The sequence below is a fragment of the Fundulus heteroclitus genome, chromosome 10, assembly GCF_011125445.2.
Source record: "Fundulus heteroclitus isolate FHET01 chromosome 10, MU-UCD_Fhet_4.1, whole genome shotgun sequence".
NCBI lineage: Eukaryota > Metazoa > Chordata > Actinopteri > Cyprinodontiformes > Fundulidae > Fundulus > Fundulus heteroclitus.
This window is the reverse complement of record NC_046370.1, coordinates 18,880,090-18,907,057: the sequence shown is the minus strand read 5'-3', so window position 1 is coordinate 18,907,057 and position 26,968 is coordinate 18,880,090. Positions and strand designations below refer to the sequence as shown.

General features: G+C 38.9%; 1 protein-coding gene across 5 annotated transcripts in view; it reads right to left on the bottom strand.

The window, feature by feature from the left end:
* Positions 1-24,231, bottom strand: part of LOC105936296 (rho GTPase-activating protein 44) — a 128,433-nt gene extending 104,202 nt beyond the window's left edge. For 2 of the 5 annotated variants that reach the window (XM_036142186.1, XM_036142187.1), the window contains exon 1: positions 23,818-24,177. In XM_036142186.1, coding sequence (XP_035998079.1) covers positions 23,818-23,870 — 53 coding nt within the window. In that variant the 5' untranslated portion in view covers positions 23,871-24,177. Of the gene's footprint in view, positions 1-23,817 lie in introns of all 5 variants that reach the window. The other 3 variants (XM_036142183.1, XM_036142184.1, XM_036142185.1) reach the window with 3 other exon arrangements.
* Positions 24,232-26,968: the final 2,737 nt, after the last annotated feature.

Genomic DNA, 26,968 nt, shown 5'->3' with positions numbered 1-26,968 from the left:
CAAACTTTATTTATAAAGCACATTTAAAACAACCGGGGTTGACCAAAGTGCTGTACACATAAAAGATAAAAACTGAATGGTAAAACACATAAACACAATGCAAAAAGAAAAATTTAAAGCAGATAAAATATAATAGGATAAATGTTTCAATTTAAATAACGTGGGATTATTTTTCACCACTAAATAAATGTACTGATATTAAATTTGGATTTCTTTTCAACATAAGATTGCCATGCTCATATAAAAATGGGTTGATTTGAGACCTTTCTTCAATTTCACAGGTGTCAATAGGTGCTGTGAAAAAATATGTGCCCGCTTACAGATTATAATTTTTTTAGTTCAGTTTATTTCAAACTTGATAGGAATTATAAAGCGTAAAAGACACAAAAACATACAATAACGTGTATTATCAATAAAAAAAATGTCATACTATTCACAGAATACCAGCTGAATTTTATCTTTATAATTGGACAGGGAGAAGTATAAACTTATTAAATCCTACCCCAAAACTAAAACTGACCTTGTCTCATCATGTTGATGGATGTGTCAGCAGCTGTGTTTATAACTTTTTTTGGTTTTCAGTTTTCGTCACACTTTTATATTCAGACCATCAACATGAGAGAACGCAGCCTTCAAAGAATAGTTCCATAGGAGCAGCACGAGCCATTTTGTCTGAGGGCAATTGCCTCCGTTCACCTACTCCTGGCCGATAATGAGTCCAGCCAGCTGCTGCGGCTCGTTATGAGGCGCCGTTAGCACCTCAGCAGGTTCACTGCTGTTCAGGGGCTGAGCAGGGAGAGCCCCTGCAGAAAACGACAGCCGGCGAAAGAAGAAAAAAAAAATCTATTAACTGCAGCTGGAAATAATACAAAGTAAGACCTTCGGTTCTTCCTTTTTTTTTTTTCTTTTTTTTTTACATAGAGCAATTAAATCTCTAAATAAGCCAGACACAGATTATCTTTAAAAGCGGACCACCTTAACACACCCTCCGTCGTTGTTACGCCTGTTTAAGTCACCGATGCTGTCTGGGTGTTTGCATCATCAGCAGCTCCCAGAGGAAACGGCTCAACCGTTGCCATGGAGTCGGTGCATGGAAACCAGCGCAGCGATTAAAGCGAGCCGAGGACGGTAACGTCAGCCAGAAGACTCCAAAAAGAGTCCCTTCTGCAACTCTTTGTTCTTTATTTGCTCTCCAACACATTCATACAACGCTGCGATATAAATCTAACGGATCTACCTCCTGATTTTCTACATCAGGCATCCTTAAAAGACACATTCCCTCAGGAGAAATGTTTCCTACCGAATTCTAACAACTACTGAAGGTTATGAAGTGACAAAGAAAGAAGGATGCTATCATTAAGGACAACATATCATAATCACACTGCAAAAAGAGAGCTAAAAATAAATATTTTCTTGATATGAATGCATTTGCCTTTGATTTGAGCAGGTAAATAAGATTATTTGCCAACGGAATGAGTATTCTTACCCCTGAAATAAGATAATTAGATATACTGCACTTGAAATAAGATGATGGAGATGAATTGTTCTTATTTTAGGTGCAAAAATCTTATAGATAAAGCTCCTTAAATCTATAGCTAGATTGTGTTTTAAAGTGCTATAATGTTCTAGATGTTGTGGACTGTGTGAATAATATCAGATGGTCAGGCACTGAAAATGAGAATATTTATTTGTCTCTGCAGCAAGAATAGACCAAGCCATAAAGAAGCATAATCTAAAACAAAGACGAAACTGAAGCCCACATAGAGCTTCTCTCAGTGTTATGGAGGCGGACTGGATACGCAAAAAGACACTTTGGTGCAGCCTGAAGGCAGTAGATGCTAAACAAAGGTACAAGACAAATCCCGAGTTTGGAGATGCAAGGGGTGAATATTAGAGCTGCAGAGAAATGGTCTGGTGACAAGAAATGCCCGATATTAGGCTGGACAGCTTCTGATTGGTGGTCTGCCGGTTATTGATCAGCAAACGTGCCATACTGAGTCACACCAACCAAGATACCATTCAGAGTAGAAGAAAAAACACGACTAGTTGCTGTTTTGAGTTTCTGTGAAGTCTTTAAAATTTAAATCAGATGAAGGCCAGAATCCGTAAGAAGTTACTAAAAATAAAGTTTTCTCAAGATGCATCTCAGCTGTCAGGAAGCCAGTGGCGGACTTAGCCATTTTGGGGCCCAGGGCAAACGTTTCTAAAGGTGCCGTCCTCCAAGTCTGCCCTGAGTGTGAAAGGTTCTGTAGGGCTTCGTGCTGCAATACTGAGAATCAGACAGTAGAGCAACATTTTCCTGTAGTGCCTCTACAGTTAAAGAATTAGAAACATGACCCTACAGCGTTCAATAATAAATTTGCATATTAGTCTGGAGGGTGCTGTCATTCTACGAGCATGGGCCCCAGCGTTCACAACAAAAAACATTTGATTTACCTAAGTCAGAAACAAAATGTCAAATATTTGTATGATCCTGTTTAACAGCAGAGGGATAGCTTTCTTGATGATGCATCTGCTCCTGATATAAAATGATTAATCAATTACTTGATTTAGTTGTAAATTATGTATCAATAAGTAATCAATCAATAAATAAAATCATTAATAAATAAATGATCAATGATTGACTAACAAACAACAGTAAATCAAGACTTCTTCCTTTTGTTCATTTAGTTTTAGCACAACTGTTATTTATTTTGAAATTATCTTGAGAATAAAGCAAATATCTTGGAAAAGCGTCACCTCGACATTTTAAAAAACAAGTTTAAAAACTTACTGAGATTTTATTTTATAACGTTACATTGAGATTTTACTGACTGTTTTTTTTATTATTTGACAAAAAAAATTATCTATTTTTGGGACTTTTCAATTTATTTGGGAAGAAGACAAACAATTTTTATCCTCCTTTATTGTTCCTGAGGAGAAGTTAGAAGTTGATCAAACTGGAATTAGCAGGTAGGAGCTGTTTTCTGGTGAATGCAGATTTGTAGCTGCATCCCAGGAAAAAAATAAAATAAATGTTAGCGTTGCTCTCTGCGTCTGCCTTGGTCAGTTTAATGTGTTTGTGCTTTAAATGGCTTCCTATCAACAAGCCTCCGTAAGTAGGTAGCTGAACAACATTTATCCTAGTAAAGCATCAAAGCTTGTGGAGTCCAGTGTCAGTCCTCAGGGCTGTGCGTGTTTTACACTACTTTAGCAGCATCTCCAGCCACAAAAGGTTTATTCAGAAGTAACCATTTTTATTCAGAAGTATTCAGAAGATATTTGTATTCATCTTTTTTTTAAGATTGCAAACGGATATGTTTGTAATATTTTTTAAGTATTGAATAATTATTTATTGTATTATTTTTTTTAATCTAATAAAAGCATCTGCATGCAGTAATCACTGAAGAACAAAATAGGAAAGTAGAAAAGCAGTTTTTGCATTTAATTCATATTGTTGTTTAAATTGAATTAGTTTTAATTATTATTGTTTTGTTTAGTCATTGTTGTTGTTCCTTCCCTGGTTCCACCACATTATTTCCTATCACTTTATATTTGCCGTAGCCTGTCTAATTTGTTAAATGAACCAAATGCTGCCTGTCAGGGTGTTTTTCCCCCTCCTAAAGTCAGTTTTAAAGAAGAAGAGGAGGAATGTTTAGTTTGTCTCTTTTATAGAGCAAATCTACCCTGACTCTGAGAGGCAACCGGGCTCACTGTAGTATTTTTCTAAGCTGCCAGGATTGGACATAGATACACAAAAAGCACCTATAGGGGATTATTGTTATTATCTTATTAATACCATGTGCCATTTTAACTAAAAAAAAAGGGTAAAGGAATAAGATGTGATATACATTTTTAAATAAATACCATAGGCTGCAACACAGATAACAGATGTTTTAAATAGTAACCAGAAAAAACAGAAAAAAATTAATTTGTACCATTAATACCATAACAACAAGCATCCTCAGACTTGAATTCATTAAAAACACAAACAAAGGTAAAGGTGAACATAGGGTGTCCTTTTCACCTCTGCCCTCGGCAGCTGGTGAGGTGCAGATATCTGAGCTGCGAAGGTTTGACTCCCCATTAAAGTTTAACAGCAAGGCACCAGGTATGGTGGAAAAAGGTGAGACGCTCACCTCCATGGCCCTCTGTCAGACAGCTGTTTTCCTCTCTGCCGCCACAATGTTCCAGCCTGTCAGGCTAAAAAATGCTAAAATTCATCCTGAGGGTCACTACAGACAATCAGGAAGTCGTTAAAGTGGCTCGTTGTAATGACGTCATGTCTAATGTGAAAGGTGCAACCCAGTCACTTATATTAATATTAAAAAGGTAAATTATTTCAGTATTTTAAATCAAAAAGTGTAACTTGTATAGATTAATTACTCTAACTTTACACTACACTGTTAACTTTGATGATTATGCTTTACAGAAAATGAAAACCCAAAACTCAATTTCTGAGAAAATGTAAATATTACATAAAACTAATAAAACAACATATTTTACTAACAAGTATATCCATGTACATATGATATAAGTACTCACACAGCTGCTTTAATGCAGCAATGCATGGAGCTAATCAGCCTGTCTGGCTCTCCTGAAGTGTTAAAGAGGACCAGGTTCATTTATTAGCAGGCTTCAACTAATGTTAATGTTTTGACAACAGTCTAGGGACTCAGTCCGTGCCACTTTTTTAAGCCTCGTTATACCCTTTTCACCTTTTCCTTCCACTTAACTTTCTTATAACATTATTGGATCCAGCATTCTGTGAGCAGCCAGCTTCTTCAACAGTTGTCTTTTGTGGCTTGCCTTGTTTAAGGAGGGTGTCAATGATTACCTGCTGGACAACATTTTTGGGTTTCTTTTATTGGTCCAATATAATATTGTAATTTTCTGAGATACTGGATTCAGCTTTTTCACTAATTTTAAGCCATTATGATCAAAATTAATGATTTGAAATATAAAGATGTATATGTAATGGATGGAGATAATCTATAAGATGTGCTGTTTCATCTGATTTACTGGAATAAATTAACATTTTAATCAGATTGTATTTAATTGAGATGCATGGGCATTCACTCTAGGACAGAAAGACATAATTGGTTTAGAAATGAGTAGCTTCTTCAAAACCAGATGTATGCAAGTCCCTTAAACCGACTCCTTTTAAGTTACAATTTCATATTAACAAAATAAAAATGATTGCTCTATATCTTAAATGGATCTGCTTTCACTCACCGGCTGCTCGGTGGATGAACACATGAGGCTGAAACCCTTCACTGCAGGGCATGAAAAATCCCTCTGAGAGGCGAGGGAAATAAGAAAAAGTTCCCATCAGAGCGGGAGCTGAATGAGTCTGGAAGGAGAGCTGGCTACACCAGATAATGTGTAAATAATGAGGCTGGCGAGAACCCTCAATCAGCTCGGCTCGTCGTCTCAGACGCTTCATTGTTCAGTGTGAGCTCGGCTGACAGCAAGCCCGTTTCAACCGATCGGAAGGTTGTGACGGATGATTTTCAATTTCAATTCAACTGAAAAACAAAATATTATTCAAAATGGAAAATATAGTCCCTCTGCGGGTCGCCGTTGTTCTGCTGACTTTTCTATCAAAAATGGACCTAGGGTCTAAGTGGACGGACTGGCTGATGGACAAATGGATACAGCATTTAGACAACTGGACAGGGAATAAAATCAGGACACATCTTTTCCACTTCTGAGCATTCAAAGCTGTTGCATCAGTTGTTGAGCTGTTCCTGTTTATTTCTAATCCTGTTCGTCAAAGCCAAAAGTTAACCCCGGTTTCATGCCTCACAGCAGATGGAGAGAAAACACAGAATAAGCAGCAGCAGCTGAAGCGGCGCTGGTTTTTACAGAAACAGCCAATAGGCAACCTCAATCTGGTTTTAAATATCTGCCAATTAAAACAGCTCAGAACAAATAATTTTAATGAATCGGGAGGCTACTGAAAACAATCAGTAAACAATATCTTATTGACTAAAGCAGGGGTGTCAAACATACGGCCCGCGGGCCGGATCCGGCCCGCCGAACAATTTAGTCCGGCCCGGTGGGTAAATGCATTATCATTATTCAAAAAAAAATAAAAAAATTTCCCCCTGTGTGCTGTCTGGCAATGTGGCAATAAGAATTGTTGTCTTAATGCCAAAAGAGCTCATCAGATTTGATTTCACAAGTGGAGCAGTACTGCTTTTGCCATAGTGCTCCGCTTGATTTATGAATGTGAATAGTTTTACTATGATTCATGTGGGGAATATCTCAGATGATATGGACACTACAATGGGAAGGTGGGAGAGGAAAGGAAGAACAAGAAGAACAAAATAAAAGGTGAAAGAAATAGGAGATAAAAGGAAGGGAATGACAAAACAATTATTGAAAAAAAACATGTACTTTGTTTGATTGAAAATCTGCAGTTCCTATACTGTCCACGAGGGGCGCTGTGTTTTAATCAGCAGATGGTAGCACTGAGCTTCAGATGTGGAAAATTGATTTGAAATCATTTCTTAATTTTTATCTGTTTGATGTATTTTGTCATGTAGGACGGTGTTTTTAAGTTCCAAAAAAATGTGAATAAATGTTTTTCAACATTGTACAATCACTGTGATCAGTTCTTATGCATTATGCACTTAAATGTCTAACTGAGTAAAAGTATTGTTGAAATTGCACATACTTTGTTAAAAACGCTGAGGTTATTCATAATATACTGTGTAATAGTGAAATTAATTTAATACAAAAAAATCAACAAAAAGTAAACTTTTATTAGTTCTATTTAATCTTGCAATGAGTTTACTCGTGTGGCCCTCTTGAGATCAGATTAAGCTGTAGGTGGCCCCTAAACCAAAATGAGTTTGACACCCCTGGACTAAAGAAAGCTCAAACTTGTCCTCAAATTGTTACAATATTTGATGGCAGTATCATGCTGCGGGACAGGGAAGATGGCTGGAGCTACATACAGGGAAATCCTGGAAAGTAACCTGCTACAGGCTGCAAAAGAGCCGAGCCTAGGACGAAAGTTAACATTCCAGCTGTACAACGGGCCTAAATATACAGCCAGAGCTACAAATGACCCAAGCATATACCCCACAAATGTGTAAAGCTGTAATTTCAGCAAAAGGAGGTTCTACAAAGTATTGACTCAACGGGGACTCAATACCAATTCACAACACACTTCGTTCAGCTTCACAACTATGCACTACCTCGTGTTGGTCAATCACATTAAATCTAACTAAAAACATTTTAGTCTTTTGCAAAGAAAGCAATAAAATTAGAAAAAGGTTCAAGCCACATAAAATACTTTTGCAAGGCACAGCATTAAACCTGCACAACAGAAAAAAATAATTGTTGCCCACTTGGAGGGTGAAACAACACGAACTAACTACATTTATTCCTCATAAAAGGGATTTAAAAAAGGTGGAAGATGAACCCGTGTCCCCCTCAGAAAGCATCGTGTACCGACAGGAAGTTGACGTGATGTTTTCTCCGCCGCAGCTCGGCTACACTCATCCTGACATCAGCGTGCCGGCGTCTCGTTCCGCCGCCGGACCACGCTCACAATCACGCTGTTATTCTACAGCAGGGAAAAGCCTCCGTTAGCTTTTGGGAGCGCCCGGCTTTCCCTCACATTTTTGCCAGTGATGTCACCGCCTGCGCCGTGTTTCAGCTGCAGGAGTTTAACAGCCCTCTGAGGACCCGTGCTGTTTTTAGGTGGAGCCTCCTCTGAGCTCACCTCATGTTCTTAGGGCTAGTCTCAGGCTTTCTTCAGTTCTTATAAATGTCTCTTGGTCTGTTTTATGTTTTTATGCTCTTTACTCTTTGCATATGCTTTTTGTTAAGTATATTTTGTATTTTATTTGATGTGCATCCTTTGTTTATTTAAAGATTTTGTTCAGCATTTAGTAGAAATGAACAGAGAATATCGGCTGGGGACTGAAATCCACAAATGTTCATCTAGATCGGCTTGACCAATAAAGCAGCAGTCAGAAAATAAACGATCAGACCTCTTTTTTCCCTTCAATCAGTGAACACAACATTCCTAAGCACTAACAACAACCCTCTTCGGTGTGGATGCCGTTACTGAAGGAACAAAACTCAGAGTTAGCCTTCTCAGGGTGAGTGAGGTGAGCGGATGTCAGATGAAGCACAGAGATGTAAGCTATTTAGAGGTATTCAGTATTTTCTACATGTGGAGAGAAGTCTGTGGATCATTCAGGCAGCAGGAGGGAAAGAGAGAGACACACACAGATAACATGAAGTTACTCATTTGAGCTTCCAACCAGCATTCTGCTTTCTGGTTTTGGAAAAGTTAGGAGCTAAGAGTTAAGGTAAAGGTCTACATTTTAAGACTGTGCGGTCACAAATGTATATCTTAAGAACATTGCAGCCTCTTATACTCTTATATTATAATACAAGGTGCTAAAACAGTTTCATATATCAAAAGTAACATAATTTTGTCTATTTTAATACAGTGAAACCCTGATTTGTAGCAATTGCTTCCTCACACGTGATGCAGGACACCATCTATGCTCCTAATAGAAATTATAAAGATAAATCATGGCAAGCAGGTAAAAAGTATACATGCTGTTTTTATATCTTATATCATAGTACTTAGATGGAAATTGAAATTGACCAGAATCAGGTTTGGATCAGGATCAAAGCTTTACAGTAGCCGACAATAAAACTCTGGTTGGTGCAGCTGTAGTTGTAACACATAAATGGCTTTGTCTTTACCAGGCTAACATTATCTACAAGTCATCTTACATGCTCTGAAACATAGATTCCACCAGGGCATTATCAGTCAAACAAAATGAAGCCAAAACGTAAAAGCTAGCTATAAAGAACACATAAAAATAAGTAAACCTAACAAATAAAAGGTACAGATAAAACAAGTGAAATACTCAAATGTAAATTGTTAAAGCATTTGTTTTACTGGTAAATATAAAAAGACTCAAAACTGGGTATTTGGTCTTTGATAATTATGATGGTTATTATCATGGAGGAGTTTTTATAGGTTGCCATGGGATGCACATTTAATATCGGGTTCCCTGAGAATTAGTTGTAACAGTAATCATCTATATTTGTCATTGCAACATACAGTCCAATGAAATTCATCCTGTGCGTTTAACCCTAACCCTTAGGGAGCAGTGGGCTAACACTGTGCAGCGCCCAGGGTGCATTCTGGGACTAAGGGTCTTGCTCAGGGAGCCAGACTGGCAGTCTGTGGGATTCAAACCAGGGAATTTCTGCCTTTTCCAAGACGCAAGTGTCTCGTTCCAACCACTATGCCACCACTCCCTCCTCAGGGGCCCCTATTAGTGCCTAGAGGAGCCCCTGTTCATAAAATATCTTGAGACTGATGGATGGTTACAGATTAAACAGATACAGGCAAAACTGAAATCATAGAAGGTATTCTGACAAAGAATAGTTTTCTTTTTTCTTTATTATTTGGAAAGATCTGATGTTAGAGGGTCGGCATTACCTGTGAGGTCCCTCAGGGGTCACTGTTGGGACCCAAATGATTTATATTTGATATAAATATGTGCAAAGTAACAAAGATACTGTGCTGTGTTGTCATTGCAAGTGGAGCAAACCATCCAAGAGTGATCATTTTACTTTGATTTGAGAATCTAAATGGCACTTTGGCTTACATTTCTGCATGCATTGTTGTCTTTCCTTTGTTGCCTGACCTCCACCTGATTAGGAGCAAGCAGTTATGGGCAATCTATGGATTGATGCTGAATACGTGCAAATTTGTAAATCTTTACATGTATCTTTATTTATTCAACACAGTGAAGTCCCAAAGAAGACTATTAAAATCTCATGTCACAATATATAATATGTGAGGGGCAACCTTTTGTTATTAACCTCCTTCTGGAAGGTGTCAATGATTGTCTCCTTGACAACTGTCAAGTCAGCAGTCTTTCCCATGATTATATTTTAATTAATCTATTTATTTTTTTGTTTTATTAACTTTAAGCCATAATAATCAATGTTAACAGAAATACATTTCTGAGTGGAATCGTTTATGAGTTTCTCTTTTTGGACTGAGTTACTGAAATAAATTACCTTTTTGATGGTCATTCTAATTTATCGAGATGCACCTGTAGACTGCAGTTAGGTAATATTTATTTTCAAACAACAGAAAAACTGCTGGTTCTTGACTGAGCATCCTGAACAGACACACTTTGTCTGAACGAGCCACCCTGTCATCTGTTTGTCAGCTCCTCTGCGGCTCAGAGACGAACCAGAGGAGCGACTCCATCAGCACACTCCAGTGAATTCCTTTACGCTCCACTTGCAGAAACATCTCCCTCAGAAACTTCCCCTAGAAAAACAAACTCATGTCTCAGAGGGCGTTTGACTGACAGCATCGCAAAAACATCTCATTAGGAACATTGACACAGAGTCTCTTTGGTGAGCTTTCATGGCCGTTTTGGTAAGTCGGTTTAGTAAATAACATTATGGCTCTTTTTGAGGACAAATATGCTTCTTGGTGTGTTTTTGTTCTATTCCGGTGACCATTGATTTATTTATTTATTTCCTACTGCTGATTGTGTCTTCAGTAGTTAATTGTTGGCTCCCCTCTTGATTGGACAAGTTATTTTCCGGGCCAATGCAAGGTTAGGACGCCCTCTTTGCTGTGAGTGCTCTGACTGCGGCACCAGCCAGATTGGATTCATTTTATTGCCACATTAAACCAGAGGACAGACACACAGTGATGGCTGGTTCTTGTTATTATTTCTCATCGATGTTGTGTATTTATGTCTAATGTTTGCATCGTCACCCACACGGCTTGTGGCAAACAGGACGTCTTGTGACCTTCTTCCAACCGTGGTTTTCTTTTTGCAACTTTTCCATAAAAGCCAGGTTTGTGCAACACACGACTGATGGTTGTCCTGTTAACAGACACATGAGCTGTGGATCTCTGTTGCTCCTCCAGAGTCGCCACGGGGCTCTTGGCTGCTCCTTTGATCAAAGCTCTCCTTGCCCAGGCTGAGAGTGTGGCAGACACCAATCTCTTGATGGGTTTACACTTGTTATCCTCCTTCTTTTCTCATTTGATTGATCGAACAGAGCTCCGTGAGATGTTCAAAGCTCGGAATATTGTTTCATAGCCTAATCCTGTTTTAAACGTCTCCTGTCTGCTTTGTTCCTGGTCTTCAAGGTGCGATTTGTTCGCTTAAGCCGTCGAAGAAAAACAGGATTTATACTGAGATTAAATCACGCAAAGTTGGACTATGTATTAACTTAAGACTTCTGAACAGCATTTTATTTACAGGCATCAAAGTATGAGGGGCTACATTCAAATGCACTCCACATTTTTCTACATTTTTCTCTCTCCTTTGTTATTTCATGTTGGTCTGTCACATAAAACCCCAACAAAACACATTGATTGACACATCAAATAGCGTGAACTCTCCTCTGCTTGAGGGAGACCTACTGCTGAACTAGTGGGTGTAGCCCACCCTTTTCTGACTGACCACGGCCTTGGCTGATTTTCGACAAATCTAATGCAGTTGTAATAAAATCTCTGGCACCTACAGTGAATTAACACCTCGGCTGAGCCTGGAGGGATGCGCCACCTCCTGCCGTAAACAGAATGCCATCCACGTCAGGCCCATTCAGCTTGGGGCTGCCTTTTATCTCCGTTTGAGCACATTTTTCACACATTTTTATTATTCACTGTAGAGTCGCCTGGATACCTTATTGTTCAGAAAGGGAAGGACACAAAAAAATGATAAAATCCAGAGGCTATTATAGGAATTAGCAGGTGCACAAACAGCTCCGTCTTTGACAAATGGGTTCATTATGTCTCGGCTAAGTTGTCTGGCAGTCGAGGAGCAAAAACACGTCTGGGTAATTACCGTTCACCTCTATGGGGCCATTTATATTAAACTAACATAAGATGAAATCTATATTTCGCAAATACCTGGGAATACAAATAGGCAACAAACTAAAAAAGGAATGTCCAGGCTGACTATTTCTGCACCAGGGTCTAGCAGCGACTGCACGTCCTCCGCAGGCTGAGGCTCAGTCAGAAGGGGATGATGCTCTTTTACCACGCCGTAATGCTGTGCGTTGGGTACTGCATCTCAACAAACAAACACATCAGCCCAGTTCATACTCTGTTACCTGTCAAAAACACACTACTGGTTACACAGGTTTCTGATCTGATCAAAATCAATTCATTTATACTGCCTCTTACTTTGAACACTCAATCTCTCAGGAACTTTCTGTTTAGCCATCAATGCAAATTGCATAATTCTGTATCTAAATGTTTTGCATCGTCTTGTAGTCTTCTGTCTGATTTATTGTTACTTGCAATTGAGTCCATTAGCTGCTAAAGACTATACGCACGCTTCAGCCCCCCAGGGAGTGATGTGGTTGGCCTGTTCAATCAATTTGTCTAAAAAATTAAAAATGAAGTTCACGTCTTGTTGTGTCTGCGTGTTATATGTAACTCTGTTCATTCTGAGCTGGTGTCTCCCTCACCAAAAATGTCATTATGGTGACATAATGACGATAAAGCTTCTTGATTCTTCCTGATCTCCGCTTTGTTCGCCAACCTGTCTGTCCAATGACGGCCCAGCTCACCCGGCTCGCACAAAGAGCTATGACGTCCGTGGGAGTCGACCAACTCTCCTTACTTCAGAACATCTTCAAGGAAAAGAATAACCAGATAAGCCCAGAAAATGATCTCAGACCCAGCTCACATCGTTCAGAGGATCAGCTTCTTCTCTTGGGTCGGCGCATCATGGTCGTCCCTACATGCAGACTGGACCGCCTCTCTCTATCAAAGCCTTAAATGGCAACAAAATGCTAAAATATGATTGCAAAATGGATAGATAGACAGATAATGGCCAATAGGGTTTAAAACCCCATGTATCGTGTTATTTGATTTATTTTATCTTGATCTAACACATTAGTAGTCAGACAGTGTGCAAGATGCTGTGGGTGAAAGTGGATATAAGTGGGAATGTTATGTGTTGTTTATGGATTCTATATATATGCAGTAGCCTGTGTTTGTATTTAAGACAAGTTTCCTTTGGTCAATAAAGTTAATCTCTTTATCTTGTCCCAAAAACAACCAAACACTGAATCACAGCACTGCAAACAGGGTCCTGAATGCTCTGACTGCGGAAGAGATCACAGCTGGAGCATGACTTTGTTGACGTAAAATATTTGCAGAATGTGCACAGGGTGAGGTTTTAGACAGTTGATGAGTTATTTATACCTGCAAGAGGCAACAATGAAGAACACAAACAAGCGTTTGCATCCTCAGAATATGCATGCACTGGTGTTTTCATTTAATGTGCAGTTTTACAGGCCACACTGGATGCTGGTTTGATCCTGTAAATCTTTAACAATAACAAACAAGACGTTTTTTTGCATCTTGTGATTCTATGCAGTGAGAATAAATAAGTGGTTTCAAAAGAAAAGAAGACAAGTCCAGTAAATACTTGTCTTATGCAACAATAAAGGGTTAAAAGAAAAAAACTCATAACTCATCAGGTCTGATTCGTAGTCGGATCTGTGTTGAGTACACATCTTGAAAAACCTGTTTTACTGTTTATATTCTATCACATTTAAAACCAGTTTGAACGGTTTTTAAAAGGAAACCTCCTAAGATGTCAGGCATGTTTGAATCTTACGAGAAGTTATCATCTGGATAATAAAAAGTGTAGTAGGGACAGTTCATTTTTGGTGAACTATAGGAATAATCTGCCTCTCCACATGCTTCCAGCCCCTGTCCTCCAGACATCCCTGAGCCCAGGGGCAATCTCCAGCTCATTCTGAGGGAATTCAAGGTACTCCGAGGCCAGAAGGGACATTTCGCTCCTTCAACAAGTTCTGCAATATTCCCACGGGTTCTTCTCCCTGCGGCACGGGCCTGGAAAGCTTTCATGAAATATTCTGATCAGACCCTCTGAACCAGCTGACTCTTCCATGCAGCAGAGCCTGAAACAAAGATTGACCACAGATCCCCAATTCAAGCTCACTATTCAAGGGTATTGTTGTGATTTCTTTCCTATTAAAAACTAAAACTGTACAGTGTGCATTGTTTTCATACAGGTGAATGGAAGCAACACATAGCTGTATTAAAAATCGATTGCTGTGTGGTATAAATTGAAAGTATATTTTTAATATATTAAAGCAGGATCTAAACTGATGTCAAACCCTTTGTGAGGAGAGAAAAAAAGGTGCCCCTCCTTGTTGACTCCTACCACCAAACTTTGCAGCTTTTTGCTCTACATGTGTCGCAGACAAGAGCAGACGACTGTGATCCTGCGGAGAACAGCAGGGAACCACAGCCCTCCTCCTGCAATCGAATATAACCTGACATGCAAGACTGGCTATACGAGGTTGCTCCTCGGGTTTCATCAAATGGAGGCGGAGAAAAATAAGCCAGAAACAAACAGCATGCAGAAAAAGAATCGTTGCCAAATAGTTCATCAATTAATCAGCCACTATTTGTTCCTGCAGTTTGGAATGTGATTTAAAAATATTTAAGCCATTAATGATTTACAGTTTGAAAGAAAACAAACAGCACAATTTCTTGTGTTCTCTTAAATCACCAAAGCTGACAGATAGTATTTCCTAAGGTCATGTCACCTGCAGGTTGAGTATTATACTGAAACAAAAAGAAAACCATAACCTTTTCCTTTTATCTGATAAATCAGACAAAGATTAGAGATCCGGCTCCTGATAACGCAGATTCTTTGAAGTCTATCTTTAAATAATATCCAGCCTCATTTGTAGTGCCGGCAAGGGCAAAAACCGAATCAGCTGTGAATTGTCTGTCAACAAACTCCACTAGTCAGGAACCCAGACATATTATTTTATCAGCAGCACCAACATGGGAATGAGAAGATGAGTTTAGACTCCCAGCAGGAAAAGTGACAGAGCCAAAAGAGGATTAAATCCTGTTCCCTTCCTGCCATAACGCCGCTGCGCTCACACACAGAGTTACACATTTTCATTCAGTCGCACAGTTTATGCAGCATTACACAGGATTAATGGTGCAGGCAGACTGTTTCACAGATGAATTTAACTTTGTCTGAACCTCTCTTGACCTATATCCTTAACTGGAGCGGTGCAGCAATGCCGTCCTAAAGGGGGCACAATTCATTAGAGAGAGGATGCCCGTGCAGTCTGCACAACAAGACGGCTATAAGGATTTGGAGACAAGTACAAATGCAAAGCAAAGAAAATGGAGAAATACGATACTCTCAGACTTTAAATTACTCTCCTAATCAGATCCAAGACCAATAAGTAAATATTAGACGGTTACGGTTCCATTCATATTCTTGCTAATCAATAAAAGGCCTTTAATCGACCAGTCGTTGCTGTCAAAGGCTAGCCTGTGACACATCTGTGGGGGCTATGAAAAAAAAATCAGTTTTTCATAATAAACACTAGCATAATTGCAAAAGAAACAACTCACAACCCTAAACCAAAGTCGTCAGCAATGCCAAAACTGATAACTAAACAAATTCACTATGTTATCAATATTATCTGGTTGAATGGTTGCCACAAACAATAAACAGATCAGAAAACCAGCAATGAGTTTTGACCCGATGTCTCATTGGAGTTTAAAACTGCTGCTTTTCTAACTTCCTGTGGCAGCTAGCTGTGCTGCTACGCTAATGCTAAGCTGTAGGTAAACAGCAACAACAAATGAAAACAACGTCAGCAGGTTAAAAAAAAGTGTATATTCAGATGGGCACATTTTATTTTGAAAACAACGATAATCTAAGATATTCCACAAGTTTTTCAATGGATAATAAAATATCTCCAAACTTTTAAAGCAACGCCTTGTTGTAGTTTTGAACTGCTGCCGTTCTCTCTGTAGAACGTAGCAGTGCCAATGTGAAATTGCTGGTAAGCAGAAATAAAGAATATATAGAAAAAGACAATCTCAATGAATTTTTAAACTGCTAGTTTTCAAACTTCCTTTGGCTGCTAGCGCTGCTACATAGTTTTAAATGTAAACAGGATCGAGAGGACGTTTTGTTACAGTTGTGTTTTTTATTTGTGTTATTGTCTAACAAAAACATACTGGTCATAAAATATTCCGTGATTTTGAAGGTTCATGAAAGTTTTAAACCACATCTGGTAATGGTTCCTGTGGCTACGATTTCTGCTTGATGTAAGCATGATGTTCCTACTTACATGTAAGTTAGCTAATGCTAGCAAGCATACATGTAAGCAAAAAAAAAAAAAACTGAACAATTAGTTAGAGCTCTTATTTTTATCCTTTTTTAAAACAGAAATAGATCTGAATGTATCAAAAGTTATTCCACAGCTTTTGAAAGCAGTACTAGAATATTTCTGCTAAGTTGAGTTGCTACATCCTTTAGCCACCATACAGTAAATGGGGGCTACAGCACCAACAGGTTTCCACCTCAAGTCTTAAAGTTGGTGGTTTTTACCAATGTAAAAAGTATCCTTGCTCAATTAGAAGAAATTAAAGTACTTCTGTCCATATGGCATAAAGCTGCCAGGTTTCATAAAAGTTCCCCAAATACCTACGGTTTCTATATCCCAAGACAGAAATTAGCTTTTTTCAATTATCTTAGCTATTAACTCAGCTCAGTCATCATTTGGTATCCGAGTTATTTACTATTATTTAAATAAAGAAAAATTGAAGCAATATTAAATTCAGAAAAAAGGAAAAGAGCATATACCAACAATGTAATAATACACACTGTGAACATCACAAACTCTGGTTTCCCGAACTCCTGACTCTTAATAGAAAAACAAGGAAATATAGTTTTGAAGAATGTTGTGATCGTGTTAAACTAAATTTCTGAAAAGAAGTTTACAGCCAGCCCTGTGATGGACTGGCAATCTGTTCATATTTACTCACCTGTCGCCCAATACCCCTTAAGGTAATTACCAGCGCACTACCAGGGACCCATTCCCTTATTTGTTTCATCATAACTTTGCTAATATAAACATTTCAACTGTATCTAAAGTGGAACACCTTGTCTTCCAATCCCTGAAGATATCGTACTAATATCCCTTTATCATAACTATACGAGCCAAACATAATTAACCTGCCTCAAAACCTGGTTGTACCTCCCTCAGTTCATCAGAAGCAGGAAAAAGATTAAATCAGCCTGGTTGATTCAACAAGCGTCGTTTCCAGACTTTATAATATCTGTGTTTTAAACTTGCACAACATTATCAAAGAGTTACATAACACAGGATCTATTTTGCCTGGGGTGCAGTGTTGACACATGACTCTGACTTTCTGTAACTTTAGGGTGGGGTTGACAAACACTGGGACAGACAAAGACTTTACAACACCTATTAAAAGCATAACTAAGAAATCAGGAGCAAAAGCAGCTATAACACTGGTAACACACTTAGGGAAAAGTGACATTTACATTTACCACACAGGAACATCAACCAATAAGATTTTTTTAAAATAACACTCCTTTATTATCATATAGGTAAGGTAATCTTATAGTTATCCAAGAAGTGTATACCTTGAACTCTGGAGACCAAACTTTCTGTACATAATCTATCAAAATTAACACGATAGCTCCTGAAAGCTTTGGGGTTCTCATTGTCCAAAATGTCAAGATCCAACATGGCTGCCTTGTGCATAAAAAATGTCGATAGCTGAAGAGATTAACTGTTTATTAGTACTTCTGTCAGTTTGTAGATCGTGCCCAGTTTTTATTTATGAAAATGTCTCAACGGTAATCTGTATCTGTGTTGATAATAATAGCTAATCTGATCCCAGAGCAACATACTGATCTTGAACTGTAATTCAAATTAACAATTCAGGTCCTGACTTTACAAGTTAGTGGGAAACAATACGACATGTTTAACCTCCCTCTTTTTTCACAGCAAAACCTTTTTTTTTTTGCAAAATTGAGGAATATATTTTTGAAATGCGAAGATAATCAACCACACAGCAAACTTAATCCCTACATTTCCAGAACCTGTGTTGTGTAGTTAAATTGGAGGTAAGTAGTTTTTATCACGTGTAAGTCATAGCAAAAGTCAAAAACTGGGAAGTAAGCATAAGATCACATCCAGCTTAGCAGTGTTTGCAAAAGGTTGTTTGGTCTCTAATTATTTTAACCATTGTGGTGCAAGAATGTATTTCACAGCATTCTAATCTTTGTAGCAACATTTTGTTGACTATCAAACATCGTATAGTAGCTTTATTGATGACCAACTTGATGAGATACAAACTAACAGAGACTAACAGAGCAAATAAAGAGTTTTTTCCCCCCCCCCAGCAACCATTAACCTCATTCTGTACATGGTGCAGTCATGTTTGACTTTAAAGTTGGGATTGAAGAAACCTTTAAGGAACTTGATTAGAATTCAGAAATTGCAAAATCAGAAAAAACACCTAGAAATCGAGCTCTTAAGTTGGACTTCTCACTTGGAAAGTCTAACATTTCTCACCAACTCTGACCTCAAAATTCAATATGGCTGCCGCCTGTATGACAGTAGTGAGCATTGCGGATAAACAGTTTACATCCCCCTGTCTCACTTTTTATCTCATTCAATTAGTCATGCTCTTTGTACTGTCCAACCTTTATTTGTGAACATGTCTCTGAACATCGTGGGGCTTTCATGGTGGATACGCCTCCTCAGTGTCACACGGAGGACTGGAACAACTCTGGTGGAGAAAAGAGGACCAGAGCGTGTGCTCCAACTAAGAAGGGATCAAACTTATTTCTTATGATTCCAATAAAATAAAATCTAGCAGCAATCTAGCAGCATGGGCTCACTCGATTGAAGATAAGATAAGATAAGATAAGATAAGATAAGATAAGATAAGATAGTCTTTATTGATCTCACAATGTAGAAATTCACTCGTCACATCGGCTCATACAAGAAGGTGCAGAGTAGGGAAGGTGCATTCAGTTATATACAGTGAATCTTCATATCTACAATGGATCAAAAAGAATACCAAAAAATACAAAAAGGAAATAGGAATGTAAATGTCTCATTTACATTCTTAGTGGTCTATATATATATATATATATATATATATATACACTCACCGGCCACTTTATTAGGTACCCCATGCTAGTAACAGGTTGGACCCCCTTTTGCCTTCAGAACTGCCTCAATTCTTCGTGGCATAGATTCAACAAGGTGCTGGAAGCATTCCTCAGGGAGTTTGGTCCATATTGACATGATGGCATCACACAGTTGCCGCAGATTTGTCGGCTGCACATCCATGATGCGAATCTCCCGTTCCACCACATCCCAAAGATGCTCTATTGGATTGAGATCTGGTGACTGTGGAGGCCATTTGAGTACAGCGAACTCCTTGTCATGTTCAAGAAACCAGTCTGAGATGATTCCAGCTTTATGACATGGCGCATTGTCCTGCTGAAAGTAGCCATCAGAATTTGGGTACATTGTGCTCATAAAGGGATGGACATGGTCAGCAACAATACTCAGGTAGGCTGTGGCGTTGCAACGATGCTCAATTGGTACCAAGGGGCCCAAAGAGTGCCAAGAAAATATTCCCCACACCATGACACCACCACCACCAGCCTGAACCGTTGATACAAGGCAGGATGGATCCATGCTTTCATGTTGTAGACGCCAAATTCTGACCCTACCATCCGACTGTCGCAGCAGAAATCGAGACTCATCAGACCAGGCAACGTTTTTCCAATCTTCTATTGTCCAATTTCGATGAGCTTGTGCAAATTGTAGCCTCAGTTTCCTGTTCTTAGCTGAAAGGAGTGGCACCCGATGTGGTCTTCTGCTGCTGTAGCCCATCTGCCTCAAAGTTCGACGTACTGTGCGTTCAGAGATGCTCTTCTGCCCACCTTGGTTGTAACGGGTGGTTATTTGAGTCACTGTTGCCTTTCTATCAGCTCGAACCAGTCTGGCCATTCTCCTCTGACCTCTGGCATCAACAAGGAATTTCCACCCACAGAACTGCCGCTCACTGGATGTTTTTTCTTTTTTGGACCATTCACTGTAAGCCCTAGAGATGGTTGTGCGTGAAAATCCCAGTAGATTAGCAGTTTCTGAAATACTCAGACCAGCCCTTCTGGCACCAACAATCATGCCACGTTCAAAGTCACTCAAATCACCTTTCTTCCCCATACTGATGCTCGGTTTGAACTGCAGGAGATTCTCTTGACCATGTCTACATGCCTAAATGCACTGAGTTGCCGCCATGTGATTGGCTGCTTAGAAAATAAGTGTTAACGAGCAGTTGGACAGGTGTACCTAATAAAGTGGCCGGTGAGTGTATATATATATATATATATATATATATATATATATATATATATATATATATATATATATATATATATATTTATATATATATATATATATATATATATATATATATATATATATATATATATATATATATATATATATATAAACATCTATATACTTAAATATATACATATATCTATGCGCCTACATACATACACATTGTATACATTTGTACATACATACATGTGCAAGAAAGAAAGAACATGAAAGCTGAGTAGCGTAGTCGACGTAGATGAGTAGGAGATCGCATTTATGTTACAGAGTGAGCACCCTGTCGAAGAAAATGAATAAAAACTCAGAGATAGTACTTGATCTTTTTTTTTTTTTTAAAAGGAAGAGAAAATGCAGCCAGAATTGCTTTATGTGAGCAAGTCTCCAGTCCCAAAGCTTTATGTTTTTTCTCACTATTAATATTTATTCAATAAATAATCAAGTAAAGGGATTGTACTCCTTTAGTTCAGGATGTGGATTCAGTTAAAATTGCTGTCAGAAAAACACGCCTCAGCAGATATCTGCATGGTACAACATGTTCTATTATTTTTAACTTTAAAGTACTCAAAATTCATGCCCCTATTATACAAAACAATAATGATCATTCTAAACTGGGCTGAACCCCAAATGTTTCGGGGACACTGACCAACACCTCTGTTTTGGTTTACGTTGTCAGTAGTAGGTTGCTAAGCATAACAATTAGCCTAATCAGCAAGTCTGCCAACGTACAGCTGGAATACTAAGAAGGGTGTGGCAACATTGCCCGATTTCCAGCTGCTGACACTGTAGGAATGCAGCTGTCTGCCTCAAAGCTCAGGTCTGAGAATGACGTCAAGCCCTAGTTGAGCTTGTTCTAGCAGCAAGTTGAACAAGCAGCGGGCTAATTTATGGTGGTGTTAACTACTGGTAGCAATACACTTCTATAACTACGGCATGCCCACCGACCACCAGGCATAATGTCATGCCCAACAGACGGGTAAACGTGAACAGCAGATCATATCTTCATCGTGGCACCTGTTATTAACTGAGATATATTAGGCATCAAGTGAACATTTTGTTCTCAAAGTTTACAGTCAGGAAAAACGGGGCACTATAAGGAGTTTGGGGAGTTTGACCAGGGCAAAAAAACCTGTAATGGCTACACATGTGGGTCAGAGTGGCTCCAAACCCGCAGCCCTGTGGCGTGTCACTGGTCTGAAGTGGCTGGTGTCTATCAAAAGTGGCCCAAGGAATGAAGCGTGTTGAACAGACCACCGGGTCAAGAGAGGCCAAGTTTCAATCCCACAGACGGGCAGAGGTGGGAAGAGTAGCCAAAAAAATTGGACTCAAGTAAGAGTAGCACGACTTCAACACAGTTTTACTCAAGTCAAAGTAAAAAGTTGTCAGCAAAGAAATTACTCAAGTAAGAGTAGTGAGTAACTAATCATAACATTTGATGATTTAATGTTTAAAAATGACGTAATCAGACAGACAAATATAGAAGATTATGAGCAAATTCTGATACTTTAAAGACAAAAATGAAAAATATACAAATAACATAATTAACAAAACAACAGATTTAGGTAGAAGAAGCACTTCTAAATCATCGTTTTTCAACATTAAGCTGGAAAGCAATGCTTACAGCAGTTAATGTAACAGTGCAAACTACTTCCAGTAACAACGTCTACTGTTTACTGTACGTTTATTCGATCTCCAGACGGCTCAATGAGCTCAGCAGATAGAAACTAACTTTTTTTTCTCTTCTTGTTTTTCTTTTACTCTCCTACTTTCCCATTGTAGTGTCCATATAATTTGAAATTCTCCCAGCAGGAATCACAATAAAGCTATTTACATGCACAAATCAAGCGGAGCATTATGGCAAAAGCTGTTTGCTCCACTCGTGAAAGTAAAATCTGTCGAGCTCTATTTGGCATTAAGATATCTATTCTTATTGGCACATTGCTAGACAGGACACTGGAAAAAAAAAGAAAAAAAAGAAAATAACTTCCACATAAAAACGCCTGTGTACTAATAAGAAGTCTCACTTTAACATGAACTCTAGGTTTTTGTCTTGCTGGACCGTTTATTGATTAAAACCAGTATGTTTTTTATTCGTGAAGTTACTCACAGTAGGTTGAGTAGCCAGAAATATTACTCAAGTAAGAGTAGCGATACTTGAATAATGTGACTCAAGTAAAAGTAAAAAGTACAGTGCAGTGAAACTACTACTAAAAGTACATTTTGTTCAAAAATGTGCTCAAGTAAATGTAAGTAGCTACTACCCACCTATTCTTCTACTACTGAAGAATAGTTCAGTAATGATGTGAGGAGCACAAATTCAAATCTGACACTTGGACTTGCTCTCTAAATTCGCCAGCTCTCAATCCAAACAGGCCTCTGTGGGATGTCCTGGACAAACAAATGAAATCCCTTGAGACTCCCATCATCTGACAACTTACAGGACTTTTAGAGGATCTGCGGCTAACATGTGCCGGATACCACAGCGCACCTTCAGTAGCAGAATCCATGCCTTGAAGGGTGAGGGCTGTTTAGCCAAAACATACTGTTAGGCAGGTGGTCATAATGTTATGCCTGATCTGTGCATTTCTCCTCATTTTCAGGGCTCAAACACCATCGAATATGTCCAGCAGAGATGGTATAATACATTGATACCTTGCGTAACACTGGCTTTACGCAATTTAACTCAAATTTGGAAAACATGTCATCTCAAGGTGCTTCACAAAACACATTCAGGTTATGCATGATCAAGTCCATGCAAAGACTCAAATTCAAATGCATAAAATCCGACATGAAACCACAAAGTCGAATTCAGTTTATTTTTGATTAATCAATACAATTTTGAAAGGATTCACTCTTTGCCAAGAATTAACCACAATCCTCTTGAGAAACGGTTAACACAATTGTTTTATTCCAGCTTCATGTGACATTACGCGTCTGTATAGCTGGACATGGAGTGGACCTTTTTGTCCTGTAAAGTACTTAGAGAGGACATCTGATGTGACCTGGTGCCACAGAAATAAACTGAACTGATAAGTCTTAGTGCCACCTCCAGAGAGGAAAGGGAACGCGGCATTTCCAGGTCAGATTTCCACATTTCCACATTTCTGTGGCATTATTTTTTTTATTTATTTATTTTTTCTACCTTGGATGATGTTACCCCTGCAGTACAAAATAAAGCTTGCATGTGATCCTTGTTCCTGGGAAAGTTCCTGTGGTGGGAGTGCAGCCTGGATGTTTGACCCTTTCCACCTCTAACTATCCATCCATCATCTTACAGCTGCTGATCTCTGATTAAAACCCATTTGCTGTGTTGTTTTTAAAGGCTGTGCCCGCAGCCGCCCTGCGCCTGCCTGTCATTGGTCGGTGGGCAGCAGCAGCAGCAGCAGCAGCAGCAGCAGCAGCCCAGCTTCTTGGGTACCATGTCGGCTCATCAGTGTGCGGGTCCGCTCCTCCCTGCTGAGCCCAATCAGCCCCATTATGTGGCACGCGCCGACAGCTCTGGATGCGACGCGTCACGAACTCACGCCTCGCGCCCGGGACTCCAGCTCTTACCTGCCCACTGTCTGGTTGGCGAGCTGTCTCATCCGGTTGAACTGCTTCTTCATCGTGTGTTTTTCTGCGTTTCCACCGAGCGCCAGAGCCTCTCCGCAGATCTCATGGATGAATTGAAGTCCGGTCTCCGCGCTGCTGATCCGAGGCGGACGAGGAGGTTCGGGTCGCTAAATATCCGGTTCGGGCATGGCGGCGGAGCGACGCGGCGGGCGGCGGAGCGACTTAATTCCTGCTCATTTTGTCTGCGAACACCGTGTTTCTGTCCTCGTCTCCGCTCCGCAGCTCCGGAGATGCTGAACCGAGTCCTCTCCGCCGGCGATGACAGCCCGACGCTCCCCCCGCTGGTGCATCATGGGAAACGTAGTTCTGTTCCACATTTATGTTATTCTTCCTTTTAGGGCGGTATCGATGCATAAATATGACATTAAAGGTTGATTTATTTATTTATTTTTGCTACTGTAACAGTACTAAAGGAATTTTTTTATGTTTTTTTATGGTTAAAGTTTAGAGTTTTAGTGCGTGTGAGACTGAGAGAACATCCTCCTCATGGTCAGCAGTATAGAAATGAAATGAAATTTATTCGAACATGATACAAATATAAAAATAAAATAGTGCACAGTAACAAGAAGTGCATAAGAAAGAAGAGAAAATACAGATTTTTTGTTTCAGTTAACATATCATGCTCAAAATGGGGTAGGAAGAAGTGAGAACTTATAAACTCCTACCCCTAAACACTTGAGACTTTAGAGTCCTACTGTCATAAAAAAAAAAAATCAAAATCAAAGTGGCAGTTAGAAGTAACAGTTACTAATATTTACCTATACATTTTCCCATTTTATGCTAGTTTATCTTTCTAAACCCTTACACCAAGTTATTATCTTCAATGCACACCTTATTGCTTTCTGTCCCCATGTGTGTTGAAAATTACCTCATTGTACTTTCTTTTGAATTGTGTTAAACTATTGCTTTGTTTTAAATCTTCATGTAACTTATTCCATAACTTTACACCTTTAATTGAAATACAGAAACTTTTCCTTGTTGTTCTAAAATTGCGGATCTTGAAGATTGTATAGTCACACACTGCTGTGGGATGGTGTCCCATTCCTCAAACATTTGTAGCATGTCTGCCACTGTGGTTGTGTTGGCCCATGGCACAAACAGTATACGCCATGTCCAGCTCCAATATTCAGACGGACGTAAAAAATAAATTAAATCGCACAGATCCATTATGTAAGAAAAGGCTCCTGCAGGTAGTGTAATTGTGTGGGCCGTATTATCCTGGCATACATTGGCTTTCCTTATATATATTTTTTTCATGCAAATTTTATTAAATTTTTGTTTTGTAAAACATACAACATATATATTGATATGCCACACCGACCTTTCCAAGTTTACTTTACAGTTAGCCAGTTGAGAAAGGCAGACCACGTATTATCATACTGATGCATTTTACCTAGAAGGCTGTATGTCACTTTCTCATAAGAGGCCAGTTTAACCATAGTTGTCAGCCATTCATCATAAGGAGGAGGGTTCTTTTTCATCCAGTATCTTAATAGGATCCGTTTTGCTGTAGTCAGAGCCAGAACAAGCCACCTCTTGTCAAAAGGTGAGAAATATGAGTCTGGGGGTTCTACTGTGGAGCCTACAACTGCAAGCTTGGCAGTGATATTAAACCTTCTTTCCAGTACTTCGAAAATTACTTCCATAATATTCTTCCACCAATCTTGAAGAGCAGGGCAGGTCCAAAGAATATGTAGAATAGATGCTCCCTCCTCGTTGCATCTTGTTAGAGTGTTTTTCCCAGGCCTGCAAATGAGCAAAAGCTGATAGGATTTACTACTCTCTATTAAACAGCTAGATTGAAGTCTGACGGATTATATCTATTTATTTATGTATTATAACTAGGGCTATCAAACAATGAAAACCTTTTAATCACATTTTAATCGCAAATTATATTTTATGTCTGAAAGTATTCAATCTCCAGCAAGTGTCTTTGGGAATCAAGTTCCATTTATGAAGTTGTTGGCTTTCCTTATATTTAAATAGAGACCGCCTAAGTGATGTTCCTGACCATCTCCATCCCTTTATGACCACATGTGTGTTCATCTACTGGTGACTTTTTCCAGAAGACTAATGCACCTTGTCACAAAGCTCAAATCATCTCAACTGGTTGTCTTTGAAATTGAAGTGTTCATGGTTCATGGTGCAGTGGATAAAGTGGAACAGAAGATTTGCATCATGGATGTGTAGCCGGCATATCTGAAGCAGTTGCGCAATGCCTAATGTCAGTATGGACCAAATTTCTAGCATTTTCTCAAACATGGAAGCTAAGTAACGTGATACAGTTTGAAATATTTTTATAACATTATCTCAAGATAATAAAGCTAGTTTTGTCATCTTAATGGATTCGTTTGTGTAATTATTTTAATTCAGGGAATTTTTTTTAATAAAACAAGAAATCCAATTTGTCTTGTTGGATCAGTGTGGTGGATTTAATACAGTTGACCATGACGTCTTTCTACTGATGCTTTAAAATGCTGTATGGGTCAAAGCAGCAGCACTAGCCTAGTTTAGATCAGATTTGTCTGATAGATTCCAGTTTGTTTGTTAATCATAAACAAACAAATCTTACTTACCAGAGCCACGGAGTACCACAGGGAGCGTTCCTTGAAACAATTATTTTTAATCTATACATGCTTTAGTTGTCAGTTAACTTTGGTTTTAACATGAATATTAACGTTGTTTCTAGCATATTATAGACAACAAAGCCTAGATGTTTGCACACAGGCTTTTACTTTGGAAGATTATCAGACTTCTGGGGATATGGCGATAGTTCTATTTATAAGGCCTAATGAACCCAACCAGTTAAGTACACTATGAGCATTTCATGAAGAGACAAAAGCCTGATTATAAAGTCATGTGTAGGGCTTTGTGGTCTTGAAAATGGAAGAGATATGAAACTTTTTACAAGTGTCCAGTCTGTCAAATTACACCAAGAGCACATCAGTGAGTTATCCAATAGGTCACAAGAGAACCTAAAACAACGTCTAAAGCACCGTAGGCCTCAATTGCCTGAGTTAGGTCAGTGTCCATATTCAGAAAGAGTGACACAATAGAAAACCATATAAAGATTTTAAACAGTTAATCCACA